The sequence below is a fragment of the Ambystoma mexicanum genome, chromosome 7q, assembly GCF_040938575.1.
Source record: "Ambystoma mexicanum isolate Mex_15411 chromosome 7q, UKY_AmexF1_1, whole genome shotgun sequence".
In the NCBI taxonomy this organism is placed as follows: Eukaryota; Metazoa; Chordata; class Amphibia; order Caudata; family Ambystomatidae; genus Ambystoma; species Ambystoma mexicanum.
The window spans coordinates 548,897,945-548,918,625 of NC_090941.1; the positions used below are offsets into that span (position 1 = coordinate 548,897,945).

At 47.0% G+C, this 20,681-nt stretch overlaps 1 protein-coding gene across 1 annotated transcript in view; it reads left to right on the plus strand.

The window, feature by feature from the left end:
* The first annotated feature begins 4,164 nt into the window (after positions 1-4,164).
* EPSTI1 (epithelial stromal interaction 1) overlaps positions 4,165-20,681 on the plus strand; it is a 636,716-nt gene continuing 620,199 nt past the window's right edge. Inside the window, exon 1 of the mRNA XM_069639242.1 lies at positions 4,165-4,527. Coding sequence (XP_069495343.1) covers positions 4,367-4,527 — 161 coding nt within the window. The 5' untranslated portion in view covers positions 4,165-4,366. The remainder of the gene's footprint in view (positions 4,528-20,681) is intronic.

Genomic DNA, 20,681 nt, shown 5'->3' on the forward strand with positions numbered 1-20,681 from the left:
CATGTGTCCTGGCTGACCTGTGTGAATTGCCTCCTTCATGGCTTGCTCTCTGATCTTTTGAATCGCTTCTTTCAAAGTATACAACCTCTTTTCCTCACTAGACCAGTCCGTGGTAATGGGATATTTGTGGTTATACCCTTGGGCTGCTAGGTGCAACAAAGACACCTGCAAAGCTTGACCATTAGCTTCAAGCGGCGGCCCTGTCCTTAATACCTCCTGTACATCGGTGTCACTAGACAAAGCCAGGAAGCATGAGGAATCAGTGGCATCTACCAATAAGTCTGCTGCCCCTCTGTCATACAGCCTCACCATCCATGCTAGCAAAGGTTCCCCTGACTTTTGCCTCAGACGAGTAACGATTTCCCCAACCTCCTGTTGAGTATAATCTTCCAGCATAGTTAAATCTACAACTCCTCCCCCCGGATTATGTGGATGGGGCCCAGCTCTGCATCTTGTAACAGGCTTGCCTGCCACTGTCTATTGATTAGGTTCTGACTTAGATTCTGCCTCCTCCTCTTCCGAGGTGCTTTTGGAGCCAGTGGAGTCAGAAATGTCTCCATTCCAAGTGTCAGGGTCCCAGTCTACACCTGCTGTGGCAGTTACAGTTGCTACTTTCCTTTGGTTTATGCCCCCTTGTTTCTTTCTATATTTATATCGGGCGACTCTTCACTGCTGCCCTCTCAGCTACGGTGTGATATTCGTCAGAATTTTCCTTTAAAAAGCTTCATTTACAATTGCTGCATTAACACAACCTGTCTCTCTGCACCTAACTCTTTTTCCAGCCATAAAATGTCCTCTTTCAACTCCACATTCCTCAGATGTATATTTCTATAAGCATGCAGCATGAGGACCCACCCCTGTCTGCCTAAAGCTGCACATTTCTTTCCCTTCTCGACTGAAACCTGCTGTAAACAAAACCCAACCTCTGCAGGACTGGCGTCCTCTAAACTCTCAACCCATTGCATGGCACTCAAGCCTGCACCGCATGCCCAGGCCTGTGCCAATTGATCATATGGACTCTTGGCCCACCCTGGGATCATGACTTCGGGACATTCTCCGACAGCGGAAGCCCCTTTTCTCTTAAACTATTCATAGTTACAATAATTTACAAGCCTCTTTTGACAGTAACTGTACTTCACTTGCGCAATGTGCACACAAAAAGCACTAATCAATGCAGCCTGACTCCCACTGCCAAATGCAAACAAACTTTGCTTAACAGCGTTCAAGAACAGATTCTTGGATTCCTGTAATTCTGCCTCACAAAGAACCATGCTCACATTGCCATTATGTCTTGCTTGCCAAAAAGTACATGGACAAACATATATCTTTTTAGCACCAGTACAATGAATGACAAACCTTTAACGCAGGCAAGCAAATTCACGCATACACCTCAGTTAGATGATAAATTAGCGCTTATACAGCTACATAAAAGGCATACATAAATGAATAAACCGCAACAGAAAACAAATCACAGAAAAGACAGTAATCTAAAGAGAATACATCACCGTTGGTGCAATTTTAGCAAAAACCCTCATCTTGCCAAAAGCGACTGGAAAGCCTCGAAACAGCCAGGCACAGAGCACAGCAACCAACAGGCCCGGAGCGCAGCATCCCCCTCTGACTGAGGCTTTGTGCCTGAATGTTCCAGAGTACCACATTTTAAGGCCTATGCAAAGGCAGGTGGTATTTTCTCGAACCTTCTGGCTTGAGTCTCTGTGCATTGGTGGTTTACTGCTTGCCCCCGGCCGGAGTGACCTACGGTAACCTCAAGGAGCAGAGCTCTTCCCTTTCTCAAAACAGCAAAGAAAACAACTCTGTAACTCATCCTCAACATTGACAGTGTCCATGGCAACCTTATCAGGTACCAGCCTGCACCTGAGAATCTCTGTCTTTGCGTGCACAATGTCCTTGGATGAGCAATTCCAACCAACATAAGCAACGAATAACGTTGAAAACATGTTTTCCAGCAAAATACTGCTAACCATGCTGAAAATCTGTGTACAGTTCACGGCAAATGCAGCTTTCACTGAGGCATGGAGCAAATGTCCATTATGGCTCCGAGCGCACCAGAATGCACTGCGCACCATTGCCATATTTTAGCTCAAAGCATTACACTTTACCAGGCTTAAATCTGGTTCTTTCTGAAAGTAGCAACCTACTGCCTTTATCCCTCCCTCCATGAAACAATTGTGGTTCATTTAAAACTATGGATCAGAAACATTTTGGTCTTGAATGCCCAACCGATTAACACATCCATGTCCTGTTTACATGACTTCCTAGATGTAGGTCCAAATTGGTGTGCTATACAAGATCGTCCCAGAACTTGTTGCCTATTCAACCCTCTGGCCAGTGTTTCTCACACGTATTTCCATCTTTTAAGCAAAATATATTTTTTTAAATATTGGACCAACGTATTCAGTGGACTGTAAACAGTTTACATTTTTAGTATGGACTATTAAGTGACGCAGAAAGTGCTACCTTTAAGCCGAAATTATTGTCATTAAAATAAGAGCTTTAAATATGCTACTACCCACTTTTTTCAGCTTCTTAGCCTTGCAGATTGCTGCCTTTCTTCACTAGTTTCCCTGAGTAGTATTAATACAAGCATTGGCAAAGCCAACAGTTATGGCTTGCGTATAAGGATTAGACATTTTCCAGGCATTGCTATTAGATGCCTGGGTACTTGCACTATTTTGCATCTACTTCCATGAATGGCCAGTTCATACTACTACATTAGTAGTGTTGTGCCTGGAAGCCCCAGGGCACCAGGGCCCAGACCCATCATTGCTTGGGGCACCCAGACGACAATCTTGGATGCAGGGATCCCCCTGCTAGACCGTGGGCACACGGGCATATCACAGCCTGGGGGCACCCAGGCAGACATGGCACAACACAGCCGGAGAGCAGGGGCTTCGAGATACAGCTGCGGAGTTGCCCGGCAGAGGCTCTGCTAATCTTTGTTCTGGAGGGACAGTGTTGCCTCACAGTGGCACTGTGCTGCGCCAGCACAGCGCTGGAAATAACGAGACATCAGGCTGGGGTCTGGTGGTGCTAACTGATTATTGTGAAGTTCTTGCTTGTGAATGAGAGACCCTGTGATGTCATGTAGAATGTTGATGTGTGAATGCTGTTTGAGTGTTCTACCCGAGGTCAGTTAAGCCTGGGTGATGGGACCCAGTGGTTATGCTTATATGTAGCTTAATGTAACATTATTACACTGATGAGTGGGAAACCACTCATCCATTTTTATTAACATAGTCACATGGTCACTGACATGTGACATGAGCACGAGGCTTGCTTGGCAGGGTCTCACAATATAGCACGTTTCCATTCCAATGCCAACACAAACCCAAACCGTTGGCATTGCCAATGCTTGTTAAAGAAGCTGTGATATCATGTTATCACGAGAACAGTGCAGATTGTAACAGTGAACACACACACACAGGATCTTCAGTGAGAACACCTTGCATAAACCTGAGAGGAGAATTTTACTCCGAGTTGTAAATGGCTCGCCTTCACACTTCTGACGCCCCTGATTTGTCTACAACTTGCCAAAATTAATCACTGCACCAGAGTAAACTAAGAAAATGTTGAGGGGTATTCCCATCTACTTAAACCCTGTCTGTTATATAATTCATGGATATAAGGTTGCCTCGCTGGGTTAGGTTTGTACCCGCGTTTAAATAGGCAGTTCTCGAAATAGGGTACGGCAAGTCAAGGGCGTTGGAGATGTACCACGGCATTCCCCTCTTGAAATGCAGACAAACAACTCTAGATAGGTGCCGACTGTTTGTATGGTTGTTTTCACTACGTCGCCGGCGTCACTATAGTTACATAGTGAGCGCAGATGACGGTGCATCAAAATGAACAGTATTCCAATTGCCGGATTTCGGCCTTCACGCACTGGAAGGTGTTCAACATTAACCCTTAATTGGGGGACAGTTCGTTAGAAAGTGAGATCAGCAGGACCAGCATATGAGACGGGGAAGAGGTGTACAGGGTTAAGGCGTGGCGTTCTGGGTGGCGCTAAGCCAGCACACGTACAAAAACAAATCTCAATAACACGAGAATCGAAACTCGTTCAATTGTGTGGAACTGGGGGTGTTCCGTGTGCAACATGTATAGCGTCACAACAGGAGGCGTGCCCGGGGACTCCTTGGGTACATAGTGCTGTGCTGCTACTGCCATTATCCTTAATGCGCTTTTGTACAGTGCAAGTGGACCCAGTCAACTCCTAGCGTCTCGGGAGCTTTTGAACACAAACACCCTGAGGCGGGTGGCGAGCTTCGGTCGCTGTATCGCGGGCTAGTATTGACTGATTCCGCGGAGCGACGTACACCCGCCGGATCCGAGAAAAGCCAGCCAAATGTCTATTTCCTCGGTAACCACCCGCGGTAGGGGTGGCCAGACGGTGAGGGGTCCGGGGGCTAGGACAGACCCAGAGTGTCCAGCCTCCGTTCCCCGCAATACAATTCACGACCAGCAGCAGACGCCCACTGCTCCCCAGCAACACCCGCCGTCCGAGGGGTAAGTACCAAGCTACACCTGGCAACGACTACCACCGTTTCAGGTGAACTTGTCCGTAAACTATGATGCATGTCTTTTTTGGTGTTCTTCGGTTGACTAGATAGTGTCCCTTCGTTCCAGCTATGCGGAATGCGCCCCGTGGCTTTAGGTTTCGTTTACTCCCTAGCTCTCCGCGTACACATAACTTCCGTTTCCTAAAGCTTTATTCCACATAAGCCTAAAACACAAACAAATACATTCTTAAAAAGTGCAAAATACCCACAATTAAAACACAAAACAAACATATCACAGATGTACCACAACAAGCATTTGATAAGAGAGAAAAGATATCTGCAATCCATTAAGTTAAAAATCAATATGTAATTAGTTAATCAATAGGTAACTTCATTAAATGCGCCATATTAACAATGCACATTTGGCACCTATAGCTTATATCTCCCTAGCTACCTGCAGCATGTTCTTTGCATCCTCTCATAGGACTCCAATTGAGTTCGATATTCCATTAGGGCACTGTAGCTGCATTGGTGTTAGGGGCTGAGTGGTGAACCTGCCGTCTTATTTTAAACCATGGTGAATGAACGTGGCCACGAAGTTTACAACGTTCAGATAAGTGGTAGTTGTACACAATATTGCGTCCTCTGCACTGCAGATATTTGCACTTCTAAAAAGTGGTAGAGGGTATATCACTTCCACTTCTTGTTTTGCAGGAATGCGTGCCTTTGTCAAGGTACAGGCTTCCCTTTTATTTGCAGACGCCGTGACGTAGCACGTCAATGGTCACCTTAAAGCCATAGACCCACCAGAGTCCTCCTTTTCCATTTTAAAAGAACAAACCTATAACTTCAAACTGGAACCACAAAACATGTGGGGACAACATTTTTCCAAAACTGTTCTTAAATTGACGGCATGTCCACTTCAAAATCCTGGAGTGAGTTGGGACGACGTCAGGAGTCTCACATGGGGTACCGTCATTCCACACTCTCCTCAGGAAGGGCCTCGCTCCAGCTGCTGCCTCCTCCTTGGTCAGCCGGATCATTTCCATCTTCCCGTGAGTTTTACTGGTCCAAGTCATCATCTTCGTTTCCTTCCCACAATGGTTGCGTTTCCACCCATCTTCCTGGTGAGCCTCCCACCTGACTTGGCGGTTCTATCAATTTTCATAAGAAACTGGAGTTCCTAGGGACCGTGTCTATTCCATGGGACACTGAAACAATCGACCCGTGCACATCCACAACGCTGAACGGGTGAGGCTCGTGTGGCAGAAACATTTTCCCTCTGGGTTGCGTGTAGCACAGTAGTACTGAATAGTCCTGTAATCCTCTTTGATCACTCTCTCATTCGCCCACCTCCCTCTCTGAACACCGCCTGGTCATCAATGACTCAGGGTTGCGAGGGGCGTACTCTGGGATCATCCCTCTTGGGATCCTTCGAAACAGCACTTCAGCTGGCGGTAGCCCGGTAGAGCAATGGGGGGGTTGTACGATGTTCGGATAGGAATTGGTACAGCGCCCTTCTTTCACATTCGCCTTGCCCATGTGGCATCCGAAATACCTTGTTGAGGGTGTGCATGAATCTCTCCACCTCCCTGTTCGCCTGTGGCCAGACGGGGGTCACTTTTCGATGACAAACTCCTTGTGTTTACAGAAACTCAGAGAAACCCCAGCTCTGGAACAGGGGCCCATTGTTTGTACATACTTCTATAGACAGTTCATGAGTAGCGACCAGGGACGAAAACTCTACCTCAGGATACCTTGACCACTGGTCCACTAACACCAGGAAATGTGTATCTCGACAAATAGAACCAAAGTCCAAATGCACAATGTCCCACAGCAGGCAGCTTCTGTCCATGGTCTCAATCGATTGGGGGGGGGGGGGCAGCTGCCTAGCACCAGATGCAACTCTTAATGAACGTGCCCACTTTATCTTCTAGCCCTGGGAACCAGACTTTCATGCAGAGATGCGCCTTGGTCTTGGCTGCTACCTGGTGGCCTTTGTGCTCTAGCTACATCACCCTTGGGAACAGCTTCTCCAGTATCACCATTTTGTACCCTCTCAAGACAAGCCCATTCGTGGTGTATGTGAGCTTGTTCTGTATCTGCCACAGATTTTCCAGCGCCTGGCGGGCCTCGCAAATGCGCTTGTACAGCTTTGCAAGTACCTTCTTCCACTCCCCGCTCCTCCAAGCCACCTGCATGATCTGGAAACGCTCATCTTCTAACAACGCTGCTTTTATGTCATCCAACAACATGGAATTAAGGGTCGCAGATGCCGCAAGCAACTGTATATACTCTTCAGTCTCTTCTTCATCACGACTGCCCCCGGCCTGATCTGACTGGAGGGGGTGTCCAGACAAATAATCCGGTGCATGGCACTCCCTGGACACACACTAGCTCCACATTGTACCCCCGGAGGGCGAGCATCCATTTCTCTATACGGGTCGGTGGTTTGGACGACAAACCGGCAATGCTCGGTATCAAAGGCTTATGGGCTGTGGTAACTTTGAGGCGCTTGCCAAAGATATACAGTTGAAAGTGTTTGCAGCCTAAGAGCACTGCCAGGGCCTCCCTTTCAATCTGGGAGTACCTCTCCTCAATCGCCAACAATAACTTGCTGGCAAACGCCACCTCCCCATTTGGGTCGGGCTGCACCAGCATCGCTCCCAGGCCAAACAGACTTTTGTCCACTATGATCTCTGCCTTCTTCCCTGGGTCGAAGAACGCCATTGTGTCGTTGGCCGTGAAGGTGCCATTTATGCTCTCAAACGCAGACTGCTCCAGGGATGTCCGTCTCCATGCACACTCGTTTTTCGTTATGTTCTAGGGGGTTTGACATTGTGGCCCGATCTTTGATTAACCTTCTGCAGTATGTCGGGGGGAAATTCTGCCGGGGTCGGCCGGGCCGTCCGCAGACCTCCGGGCAGGGAGGCCCCAACTCCTCCCGTATATCCCAGACGAGATTGAGTATGAGACACACACAAGGAGCAAGGTGACTCTGCTGTTTATTTAGACAAAACGGCAGGGATGGGTCAAGGAGCGTACGCGTTCGTCCTGACACACACACAATCGTGGGGCTCGCAGGCCCTTTTTACTGCATTATGACGCGCTACTTGCGTCACTTCAGAAAGTTAACAAAAAACCTATCGCCACTCTTAATTGGTTGCTCGAGTGGTAGGGTTAGTATAGTACACATATAGAGAATGATATTAGTGGACAAGGTGTAGTCAGGTGGTATATCTTGGTTGTCCCTACAATTAGATACATAAGAATTGTTACATGAAGACTCCTGAGGATTGGCTAGTATTACTGACGTCTGAGATAAGAGCCCCATGTTCTGATTGGTGCATCCGTGAGCTTCCCAGCCTGGGACCACCGTTGTTCCCAGCTCTCGGTGTACCTGTGTTTGCAACAATGTTTCAATATGGGTACGTGCAGACAATATGAGGATTTATTCATAGGTGGAAGGCTGACCGCTCCCACTGTAGCAGATGTCGATTGAGCCTTTCAAGTGTATCGGCCTGTGTCTCGTAGTGAGGGACCCAGACGCCTTTTCTCTCCTGGGTTTTGGCATCTCGTCAGGTTCGGCTTGGTCACGTGGGGAGGGACCGTGAAAGAGGCAGAATTCTGCACAATTAATATTGTTTTTTCTACTGCGCGTCTGGTTTAATTTGTCGGCGTGCCTTTATCGTTGAGGCGCGGTGCGAGGTTGCAACATCGTGCCTTTGATGATTTGTTCTTGGATGTGGGTTTGCAACATTGCGACCTTGGCTGGTTGCTCCACCGGGTTCTTTCTGCAGGATCAGCAACCTGACTCTTGCTTTGTTAATGTCCACGGGAGCTCTTGTTTGAGGCCTACTCGGGCCTGGTGCTTAAGTAGTCTGTTTGGTGCATAGGTGCTTTTAGGTTATAATAGCATATATTTCCATGACCAGTATCGTGTTTCCATTATACCTCTCATGGTGGTAACGGGTTTCAAGAGAAGCGTGAGCAAGCGTTATAGATGAGTTCATGATGCGTCTTGCGTTTCTGCGTTCTGAAAGCCTATGTAAAAATAATAAAGATGCACGTCCGTGAATATGCCTGTCGCCTACGTCAGAGCACTGAGTATGTTCTTCGTGTAGATTGGTGTGGAAATGTTAAGTGTGTATATTTGTACAGATGTGCTTCCCGTTGTCTAGGTCGTCATGGCATCTCTAACGACGTGTGGTTTTTAGTCTAGCTGATCCGAGCCGCAGGTGTCGGCATGGCCAGTGCGGGCTGCTGGGCAGGCAGGTGGACACATCCGTATGTTCCTGTACCAGGGTACCTGGTCGTCTGGTAAATGGACAAACTCTTCTCGCGGCGGGTGTCTGGGCCGTGACCCTCTAGGCCAAGCGCGAGAGGTGAAGGACGGGAGCCTGGTCTTCCATTCTCCCACTTCAGTCCCCCCTCTGGTCGACTTGTCGACCACAAACATATCCTTCTCGTTATCTCCTCTTACCCTCCATATCTTAGTTATCCCTCCGAGATGTCCATAATGGTTTACATGATCTTCAAATGACCAATACATGTATTCACATGTTCCTCCAGGAGTACAGTATACCCATCTTCCTATGTAGCTCCTGGGGTTCCTTGGGTTCTCGATCTTCACTGATGGTGGGTCTAGATGATTGGTGATGATTTGGGTGCGCAACTTCTCCCTTTCTTGTATTATCACACCTGTATGCTGGCCGTCATCTGCTGGCATTAAGGGGTGCATTCCCACCATTTCCAGCAACTCGTCTGTCGTGCGTGCCTTCCGGGCCTTCCAAAATCTAATTATGATCAGGGTAGCTCCAGCCAAAATAGTACACCCCACTATTATTTTCAGTCCATCTGACAGCCAAGATGGCATCCATGACCATAATAGTGAAAACCAGCTCTTATCCTTGTCTACACCGTTACTTTCGTCCATCATTTTGGAGTGCATCTGGGCCAATTGTGAAACTGCTTCTGTCAGTGTACCATTGTCAGCATCGTTGGCAGGTATGAACGTGCAGCAAGATTGTCCTATCTTTGCACAAACTCCTCCTTCCATTGCTGTGAGAAGGTCCAATACATATCTGTTCTGGAGTGCTACCATCCTTACAGCTCGCAGCTCCTCTTTAATTGCGTTGAACCCATTTACTGTTGAATTGATGGTCATCATTAGTTCCCATCTGGTTATTTGGAGCCATTTTGCGTTTGCGTATGCCTGCAGTCCCGGATGTATTATTGAGGAGAAGAACATTGCTGCTCTGCTGAATAGTCTGTGTTCTGGCGGTATTGATGTTAGTTCCGTTTCCGACCTTCCCCACAGGTAATTTCCTGTCAGTGGCTCTCCTTGTCTTTTTCTCCTATTTAGGACAGTATCATTGCTGTTGGTCCTGTTCTCTTGCTCCTTCTGAAGTGGTGCAGATCTCTTTCTTCTCCTATCCCCTTCATCCATTTTAGGAAATTTCGCCACATCGACATGCTTCTTAGGTACCACTAGTGATGGTACATTGACGTGTACCATTGTGCACACACCATTCCACAGGGGAGGCAGTGTATGATATGCCTTTTCTCCGCAGGCCCAATAATGGTCCATTATTACTGCTGTTCCCGCTCCCCCCTCAGGTAACTCCATCACGCTTGCACAATTGGTGTTATATCCTACGTCCACCTCTCCTTTATGCTGGTAGCATACTTTGGGCGCAGTCAATGGTAGTATAGTTATTGGGTCTTCATCTTCTTCTACCCACGTGAGCATTGGTACATACTTGATCCACGTCGTCCAACATCGATGATTGTGTGTCTCGATAGTTGAGATAGTTTCTTTTGTTACCATGTTGCTGCCAATCACTCCTATCTCCCAGCTGTTGCCCAGATACACCTTTCCTGTTATCGTCAGTAGCGGCCTCTCCCAGCATCCTTGTTTACCCGGAACTTCAGTGGCGTACCAATCACATGGTAGATACTGCAGTGTTACCTTCTTTGTTTCTCCTTTTGCAGGGCCACTTGTTATGTACCTGAATGCTTCAGCATGTAAACTGGTCTTGTGATAACTCAGATAGGTCTTGAGGAAGTTGTTTTCATATGGGTATGAGTCTCGTGTTTTCCATGTCATGTGCACTACTGTTCCTTGAAATCTTCCTTTCGTTTGGAACAGGGCCAAATATATTATGCACTGTGCTGTTTTTTCATCTATTTCTGTGGCAACAAATGTTCGTGAAGCGCTCATGGCGTATGGTATTAATGAGCAAACGTAACAGCTATCCTCGGTTGTCTGCTTACCAATGCGGGTCATGTGCTGGTACCATATGTTGTTTGCGACGTGTGCTGAATCTTGTACATAATTATCAATACCTTTATTGTCTGAGTATGTGCTGCGTTTAACTCTATTTTGCTTGGGTGCAAAATTACTATTACCACCTGACGTAACACCTGTTGCAGCAGGGAACGGGGGTATATTAGGTTTGGGTGCAGCAATAAAATCGATAGCATAGCTGTACTGCCAGACAGAGGCAGCCAAGAACCCGCTGATCATAAAAATCCCTATTATTTTTATTACATATGCTAATCTCACCGGCATTTTGCTCTTACCTTGCTGCAGTCCTGGCAGCGTATTCTTGCGACGTTAAAGTTGCCCGCCTAAAAATTCTCAAAAGTGCTCGTTATTAAATGTTAGTTTTGTTTCCTTTAAGCTCTCCCTATCAAGTAGTCATTCAGTGCCCAGGCGAAGAGCTGCTCCCACGCTACTCTAAGTGATCGGTCTCTTAGGACCGGCAAGTATGGGCGGAGGTGGGGCATGTAATATTCTATGGCCAGGAGGAAGGCTGTGTAGTAGACACGTACCCTTCTCCTTTTTAGGTATGTTGGCCTTTTTATTTCGTATACAAATTGGTGTGACAATTCTTCTGGGTAGTTATCGTCTGGCAGCACCATCTACGCCTGTACACTGAACTTGTTAATTAGCTTTTTCTTAACAATACAATATTACGCAGTTCCTGTATGTGCGAGAGAAAAAAGAGAACATTCACGTGTTTACATGTGTATTGGTGCAAGCAATGTCCTTCAGTTTTAGTTACAACTGTACTTAGCAGTCAATGGGGGGGGGGTTTGCGCTCAGATGGCGGAAGTATTTTTACTCTTTGAGCGTGTGACCATGGGGTGGGCAGTATGGGGATCACCCCCTTCTTCGTCAGTTATTGTCTCCGAGGGAACAATTGGGTCGTTGTCTGTGGTGGAACTTTCTTCCGCTGTCGGGGATGTTGTTGCTGTTCTTCCAATGGACCTGTAGTTGGCGCTGGGGCGGGTCTGCAGTTTGTAGATCTTTACGTCATGTAGGTGGTTCCAGGCACGCTTATCCTTTAGTTTTACTGCTCTTGTTGATACGTCCTCTACCAGATGGGGGCCAGTGAACCTCTTCTCGTTCCACTTTCTATTGAAATTGCGAAGTAGCACGTGGTCACCTTTGGCAAGTTTGCACAAGTTCTCCTTTCCCAATTCTGTACTTGCGCCTTTTTCTTGATTGCTGGTAGACCCGCCCCGTGTGCGCTCGAGCTGTTGAGACACAAACACGACACTAGTAATCAAAGAAGACACATATTGATACATTTCATCACCTAACACACTCGCTGAACTTTCGTGGTCGGTGAATACCCTTGACGTTGGGGTTAGGGGAAGGCGCATTTGACGTCCAGTAACCACTTCGTGAGGGGTGAGGTGGTGGTCGGACCCTGGCCTATTTCTAAGTTCAAATAAAGCTAACGGAAGGCAATACAACCAACTTTTCTTTGTTGTTTGTTGTATTTTTGCAATTGCCTCCTTCAATAAGCCATTCAGGCGTTCACATACGCCATTAGCCTGTGGGTGGTATGCACATGCAAATTTGTGTTTAATGTTCAGCAGGGATGTGATATGTTGGAACATTTCGTTTGCGAAATGTGGGCCGTTGTCTGATCTTAACACCTCGCACACTCCCCACCTGGGGAAGACCTCCCTTACTATGAATTTGGCTGCTCTAAACGCATCAGGGTGTGAACAGGGCCCTGCTTCAATCCACCTAGAAAATGGGCATACTACTACAATCCTATACCTATTACCTTGACATATGTTGATCATATCAACATAGTCAATGTGAAGGTGCCGAAAAGGTCCTTCTGGCCGGGGTATGGTACCTCTTATCACTTTTAGAGTATGACCGGCCGTAAACTGTTGACATGTGAGGCAATTGCTGATAAAATTTGACACATGAGAGTTTAACTCAGGACAAAACCAATCTTCTCTAATTCGTGCTGCGATTATTTCCTTGCCTGTATGGGCAGGGTGATGTAATTGGCTCAGGGCGGTATTTAACAGTGCCAACGGTATTACAACTTTCCCCGTGCCACCCTGGCGCCATAGTGCGTCGGTTGGGGACATTGTACATCCTCTTTTTACCCATACTTCTTTTTCGGCCATTGGTGCAGCCGCTTGTAGTTCCATAATCTGTGTGGCTGGGAGATGGGTGTACCCCTCTTTTATTAACATCTCCCTAGCTATTCCCCTCCCTCTCCCTCTCTGTGAGTCTGTGGGGTTCCATATCTCACCAAAGTATGCAGCATATTTCGCATGTGCGTCTGCTGCTGCATTCCCTTTTGATACGTAGTCTTCACCATTGGTGTGTGCGGTGCATTTGACTAGGGCTAGTTCTTGGGGGTCGTTTATTACTTCAATTAGTTCAGCCAACAAGAGGGCATGTTGTACTGGAGTGCCATCAGCTCTCCTAAACCCTCTTCTTCTCCATTTTGATAAGCCTGAGTGGACAGTGGATGTAACATATGCACTGTCGGAATATATGGTTACTCTTTTATTAAAACTTTCCTTTAATGCCAATATTAGTGCAACCAGTTCCGCGGCTTGAGCAGAGTAGTGCTGTGGTAATCGTACACACTTCATAGCCACACACACCGGAGCCTCCATCATTTTTACCACTGCTGCCCCAGTCCTTCGTATCCCATCTCCTTGATCAATAGTTGATGACCCATCAATAAACAAAAGCTCACCTCCCTCTAGTGCGTTTTCTTCAACTTTTCTAGTACATGAGTACATTTTAGTTATTTGGGTGCAGTCGTGGGCGTAATCTCCCTCTTCAATTACTTCTGCTAGGAACCTTGCAGGGTTAACAGTGCTACATCTAACAATCGCTAGTTCAGCCCTAGACAAAATGATCTCATATCCTGATGCCCTTTGTGTCGTTAGTGTGGACTTGGGTTTATTCAATATTGCAAATAATGCATGTTCCACAAACAGTGTAGTTGGACACCCCATAGTTATTGCTGATGCTTTTTCTACTGCAAAGGCAGCTGCAGCGAGACCTTGTTCACAAGGGAAGCACAAGGGAAGTGGCCTAACATCACAGGGTCTAAGTGTCCGCTGTAAAATGCTACTGGTTTATATCCCATGCTCGTTTTTTGTGCCAATACTGCCTTCATCACTGCTGAGTCGCAATGTGAAAATATAAAAAAGCGTCGCTCATAGTCTGGGGATGCCAGTACTGGAGCAGTTGATATCGCGTCTTTCAATTCGTCAAATGCCTCCCTCATTTCCATAGTCCATCCCAACTTTTTCTCCCCTTTATTTGCTTCCTTCAAACCCTCAAGCAGGGGTCCTATGTATGAGCTGTAATCAAATACCCATGCTCTACAGTAGTTGCACAGCCCCAGAAATTGCTGCAGTTCTCTCAGTCTGTGGCACGGGAGTGCTTGAGATGGCCTGTGCTCTTTGTGGTGCAATCCTTCTTCCATGTTGGGATATCAGTTGGCCAATGTAAAGTACCTGTTCCTGACAGTATTGTATCTTTTCCATGTCTACCTTGTACCCCTTTTCAGCCAATATTGTCAACATCTTTAAGGAGTCCTCTCTACATTTACTTTCGTTTGTACTGCAAATTATTATGTCATCCACATACTGTAACACTGTGCTTTCCACCTCAACGTTACCCAAATCCATCTGTATTACTCTATTGAAAATTGAGGGTGATTCACAATACCCCTGTGGTAATCTGGTATGTTTCCACTTTGTATTTCGGTAAGTGAAGCTTGTCAAATCTTGTGAGTCTGGGTGTAATGGTATTGAGAAAAAAGCATTTTTAAGGTCAATCACTGTAAATCGTGATGCTTCTGCTGGAATGCCACACAATATTGTGGCCGGGTTTGCTGTTACTGGATACTCTGCTTCTACTATGTTGTTCAAGGGTCTGAGGTCCTGTATGAAGCGCCAAGACCCCCCTTTAGCCTTGCGCACCGGGTACACAGCTGTGTTACATGGTGATTCTGAGGGGACCAATATGCCATTGTTTATAAGGGCCGTTATGGTTTCATATATGCCTTCATCTGCCTCTTTTGACAATGGGTACTGTTTCACTCTTGGTAGTATGGCACCTTTTTTCAATTTTATCCTTACACCCCCTATGCTTTTTATGCATCCTACGTCATAAGGGCTAATAGTCCATAATGATTTGGGCACTTTTGACATATCCTCCTTAAAAAATGGGACTGGGGTGCCTGCGGGTGCCTCAAGTGCCATTGCAATTTTCTGTGCTACTTGTTTGTGAGCCACTCTTAGCCATATTTCTACACTCATCATGAACACCATTTCATCTTCTTCCTTTTCTTCTGAGAACAGCTCTTCATCTGACACCTGGGTCAGCCTACATCCTTCTGCTAGTGCTATCACCGCCCTCCATGCTCTCCCTTCTTTATCTTGGGCGTGCACAGCAACATAATCAGCTGTTGCAATAATGCTCTCAATGTCCATTACAAACACCTTCCCTTCCAGTTCATTAACTGGTGTTTCTGGTCGGAACAGATAGGCTGCTGGCCTCCTCCATATTTTCCCTTCTATCCCTGGCATCCATGCAAATGCCATGTCTGTGCCATACTGGAATAGCTCGCCATCTACTGGCTCCGCCCTAATCGCTGTCTGTCCACAGTATGCTTGCAAAATCTGTCGTGCTGCGAGCATGTTAATCCCTGGAGTAGAGCAAATTATGCCATCCTCTGTAAAGGAGATCGTCATATTCAACCTGTTCATTATGTCTCTCCCCAGTATATTTACTGGTGAGGCACTATAATACAAAAGTGGGACTGACAGATCATAATCTCCAATAGATAATGGAACGTTATCAGTAAATGGAACCAACCCCTTAGCCCCAGAAAATCCTTGGGTGTTCATGGCTTCACCTGACATTTTAAATTTACCTTCCCTTATGCAAGACCGGGTTGCCCCGGTGTCAACAAGAAATGATAATTTTTTGTCACCTATCGTTACCTCTATGCGTGGTTCCTCCGCACTATTAGGTGTTACTGACAGGATGGGACACACCAAGGCCGTCTGTGGGCTGGCCTATTGGGGGTACAATGATTGGCCATTCCCTGTGTAAGGGTTGTGTCCCAACACCGTCACCCTACCCAATTGCGTTTGTTGAGTTTGGGGTGGTGGTTGTATTAACGCTACTTGTTGTTGTGGCGGTGGCAGTTGCTGTGTTATTTGTTGTTGTGGCAGTGAATAGGTTTGTGGCTGTTGTGTTGTTTGTTGTTGTGGGTCACTCCCTTTTTGTGACATCTGCTGTTGTTGTATGCCCTGCTGTTCTTGTGAGGTCCTAGGTTGTGCTTGTTCATTCCATGCTGGTGTTCCTGGCCTGACCCTACATGTACGTGACATGTGTCCTAATAGTCCGCAGCTCCAACACACGGGTGGTTCCCTGCTTTGCCATGGGAAGCTCCCTGTGTTGTCCTGGTATACGGGTTGCCCTGTGGGGTAGTAATTTCTAAGTCCCCCCGCCTGTTGTTGGGTATTATATCCGTATCCTCTCCCCCTCATAAACCCTCCTCTCCCTCGGTTATAACTATAATACCCAGTTCCTTGCATGGGGTACCCTCCTCCCATGTTTGGTGCGTGTAATTGCAGAGGCGGCACTTGCTGTATTACACCTTGTGGAGGCGCTATTTGGGCGGGATCTTGTGCAGCCACTACTTGCGTTGGGCTTTGGGCCATTGGTGTGGGCGTAGTTATTAGTGCCCCTTCCATTGTGTATTTAGTAAGTTTTTTCTGTACTAGTTTGGCCTCTTCTGTTTTCCTATCCTCTTCCTTTTGTTTCATTTTTCCTTGCCATGTCCTGCAGTGATGTACTATAGTCAGTTGTATTTCTGGCCATGGTTTTGCTTCCATCCCCACTACTTTCTTTAGTTGTTTCTGAACCCCTTCTGGGAGCCCTTGTACTAGTATATGATAAAATATGGCTGGTGTTTTGTCCCATTGTTCTCTAGTTTCCATGCGCCACTTCTCTTGAATATCCTGGATATAATCAACAGGGTCCTCATTTTCACCCATCTTACGGGAAGTGATGGCTCCTATGTCTGATGTGTCTGGGTACTGCACTCTCAGTGCCTGCCATAGCGCATGTCTACAGTTTGCAAATGGTGCCCCATCATGCGATGTGTTCGTTATTGTTACCCCATGGAATCCCGCTCTTTTCCAAATGTCATCCGCTCTATCCCCTAATATTGATATTAACAGGCCCTTCACATCTCCTACTGCTAGTTTCTGTCCTGCGGTGTGTTTTTCCATTTCATATATCCACTTACCCGCACCTCCGCTTAGTGATGGGAGCCTACATTTTATATTTTCTTTATCCGTATGTTTCCAAGGTACATACTGTGGTCTAACCCCTCCTCTCTCCAACAGTGGCATTAAATTCTGTCTTGTGTCACCCTTTACGCTCCATAATATTGAGTCTTCGCACCCCTCCTCTTCCCCCGTTTCCTTTACTACTTCAAATTCTTCCTTACTACCTCTGCTCCTACCTCCCTCTTCTTCCTTTCCCCTTTTTTCGTCATTTCCTGTGTTCAATATGGATATGTCTATTTGTCTGTATTGCCTGCGACTAGGGAGGTCCCTAAGCCGACATGCATAAGGTGTAAGTTCGTTCATGAAGGGCGCGAGCTTTATTCTGTGCAGTGAGCGTGCGGTGGTTGAACATGTATGGTGTGACGTGGGAGGGCGTGATGGAGATGTTGGTGGCGTGGTTTCATGGGTTTGTGTTTCCCCTATTCTTTTCACTCCCTCCTTACTTCTCTCCAGCTCCTCCCATCTTCTACTCATCCAGGGCGAATCTATGTTTGTTCTAGTGAGGTATAGCTTATCTAAGCTTTCCCTTTCACTCTTTCTTCCATCCTTCTCCACTCCTTCTTCCTCCTCACTGCAAAAGTCATTCATAAATGGCACCCCCCACTCTGCCTTTTTTCCTTTTATTGTTACTGTTTTTAAGTCTATTAAGTCTCTTTCTCCCCTTTCGTTGTTACCAACTGTTCCCCCTAGTACTGATGTTGTTGCTACCTCTCTACTTTTATATACATCTCCCCATCTTTCACTCTCCCTACTCCTCCCTTCTCTTCCCCCTTCACTTCTCTCCTCCATTTCCCTACTATTTTCCTCCCTTTTTCTTTTCAATTCCTCCATTACTTCGTTGCTCATCTGTTCCAATATTCTTTCATCCTCTTTCTTCCTTTCCCATTTCACCCTTTCTCTTTCTACTATACTCTCTATTACCTTCCCCTCTTCATATTTCTTAGCTGTCTCTGATAGTACCCTCCTCCTCCATATTTCCATTTCCTTTTCCTTTTCTTCTTCTTCCTTCTTCTTCTCCCTCAGCACTACTCTTGATACCCTGTCTGCTGCTGCTTTTACCCTTTCAGCTTCTCTCTTTTGCTCCTCATTTCGTTCCCTTAATTTTTCCAATTCGTTCTTACCTTCTTTCCTTTTCCTCACTCTCTCTCTTTCCTCCCTCTCGAGTTGTTTGATCAATTCATTCTGCTCGTCCCTTAGTTTTGCTAATTTTTCCTCCAAAATCTCTTCCTTCTGCCATAGTAGCTCCTCTCCCCTCATTTCACTCTCTCTGGCACTATCCTCGTCTGTTCTCCTTACCGCCTCCCTTTCTTCTCCAGTTAGTGAGCCTCGTAATTTCAATAATATCTGTGCAGCTACCCACTCATCGTTTCCTATCTCTACAGTCTGCTCTTCTCCAATCCTTTCTTCCCCCATTGGTATCTTCCTATGAGCCACATATGGTGGAGGGCTGTATGCCGGGTTCGAGTATCCTTCAGCCGCCCTGAACTGTCCTTCTATTTCTCCTAATTCTCTTAAAGGGTACAACCCTCCTCCCTCTGTTTTCACTCCCGGTGTTATGGGTGTCTCATTGTTCCGTTCCTTTTTTATGTCGTTTGATTTATCAATCTTTTCTCCTCCCTGTCCTCCGTTCCCCGTATTCTTTGTGCTTTCGCACCCCTTTTCCCCATCCGTTCCTTCTTTCTTAATCTCCTTTTCTTCCGGTGTTTCCCCCATAGTGAACATTCCATTTGGTCCTGGTCGGGACCCCTGGAACATCCTCCACAAGTTAAACACCTCCACATGGTTTGCCAACTTCTTCCCCTTGTATGTATTGTGCAGATGGTTTAGTAGTGAATGTTGGGCATATGGATCGAAACTACCATTAGGCGGCCATGGTGTTAACATTTTGTTATCCGTCCCCTGGGTCCACTCTATGCTGTACTTAATTTCTCCCTATGTGGTGGCAGTGTGGTGCATATGTGTTGTAATGGGGTAGTGAGGGTGTTCCCCCACCCTCCCGACCCTCTCCCGTATGACATAGTGGCCCTCCCCTTGTTACCCTTCTCTTTACCAGCAGTTTACAATATACAACCTCGTATTGCTTACCTTGCCCCGCAAGTGTGGGGACTTACGACAATCCCTTGACAGATTATGTAATAATAATAAATATGATGTTATATTATATTCCTTCCCCTACGGCCCCCTGCGGCCGAAGCGCACGCAGCCCCCTGCGGCTGCGTACCCCTTACGACGATCTTATACAGTCGTCCTGTTTCTCCGTTCTCCTCCCCCTTTTACACTTGCCGTGGCCGGCGTTCTCTGTGCGCAGCCACGCCCCTTTCCCCTTCTCCTCTTTCAATCCACTCGTTTATCGTTTATCTCCGTATCCGCTCCTTTATCATTTTTCTCTTCCCCACCACTCTCAACCCAAAGTTTCTTGCGCTCGCGATATCTTATTAAATCCCTACTGGTGACGTCACCGATTTCTTCGAGCTACTGGTATATTCTTGTTATGTTCTTTAAGTTCAAAATACACTTGCAATCTACCCCGCTAACCCTACAGCTGTCTTCCTGTCTCTCCTGGAACAATGTAATCTCATCAATAATATAACCGGACTGCGCACGCTGCGTCGCCTCGCGTGTGATACGCCCCTCAACAGGAGGGCTTAACCAGCCAATTATCTTCCGTTTTGGGCAACTATGTAACTAGCTACCGCCCACAGGGAAACGTCATCTACCTATCGAGTTTCTTGCTCGAACAATAGGAAACCTCATCTACTCATTGATCAATAAATGTCAAGTCGTAGGAAACCACACACACCCACCCTCACACGTAGTCGCAATTTAGGCCATCAGTGTCTTACGAGCGGCTGCACGTGATGTTTTCGTGCCCCGCCCCCCTCTTTCGCGTAACGTTAGCCGACTGTTCTCGCACTTGTTTCGCTACCATTCATTCCATTGGCAACACTCAGTTAAACCTTCGCCGCACATCTGTACAATACCTCCCTCCTCCCTTATTTACTTCCTCCCCCTCCCTCACAATTTCGCATTGCTTGTTGTGCGTGTCATGCTCACCAAGTTCTCTCGATGCAGGGCCGCTCGACTGCGTGCACCCCTCCAAGCGGCTCGCCACCTCCCCTCGTCTGGACCACGTCTGGACACTCGCCGACCGCGGGCGGGATACTTCTCAACCGGCTCCCGAGGGCCAATATCCGGATTGCGCTGTCCGGTCTTCTCGCAGCTCCGCGATGGTCCTGTAGTCCTCAGAAGGGGGCAACGGCAGAGGGGGCCGCGCCGCCGGGCCTCCTCGCAACGGGAGTGCCTGGAAAAACTAAAAATAAAAGTTGATCTTAAACAGATCTCAGCAGTGCCTCCAACTTGTCGGGGGGAAATTCTGCCGGGGTCGGCCGGGCCGTCCGCAGACCTCCGGGCAGGGAGGCCCCAACTCCTCCCGTATATCCCAGACGAGATTGAGTATGAGACACACACAAGGAGCAAGGTGACTCTGCTGTTTATTTAGACAAAACG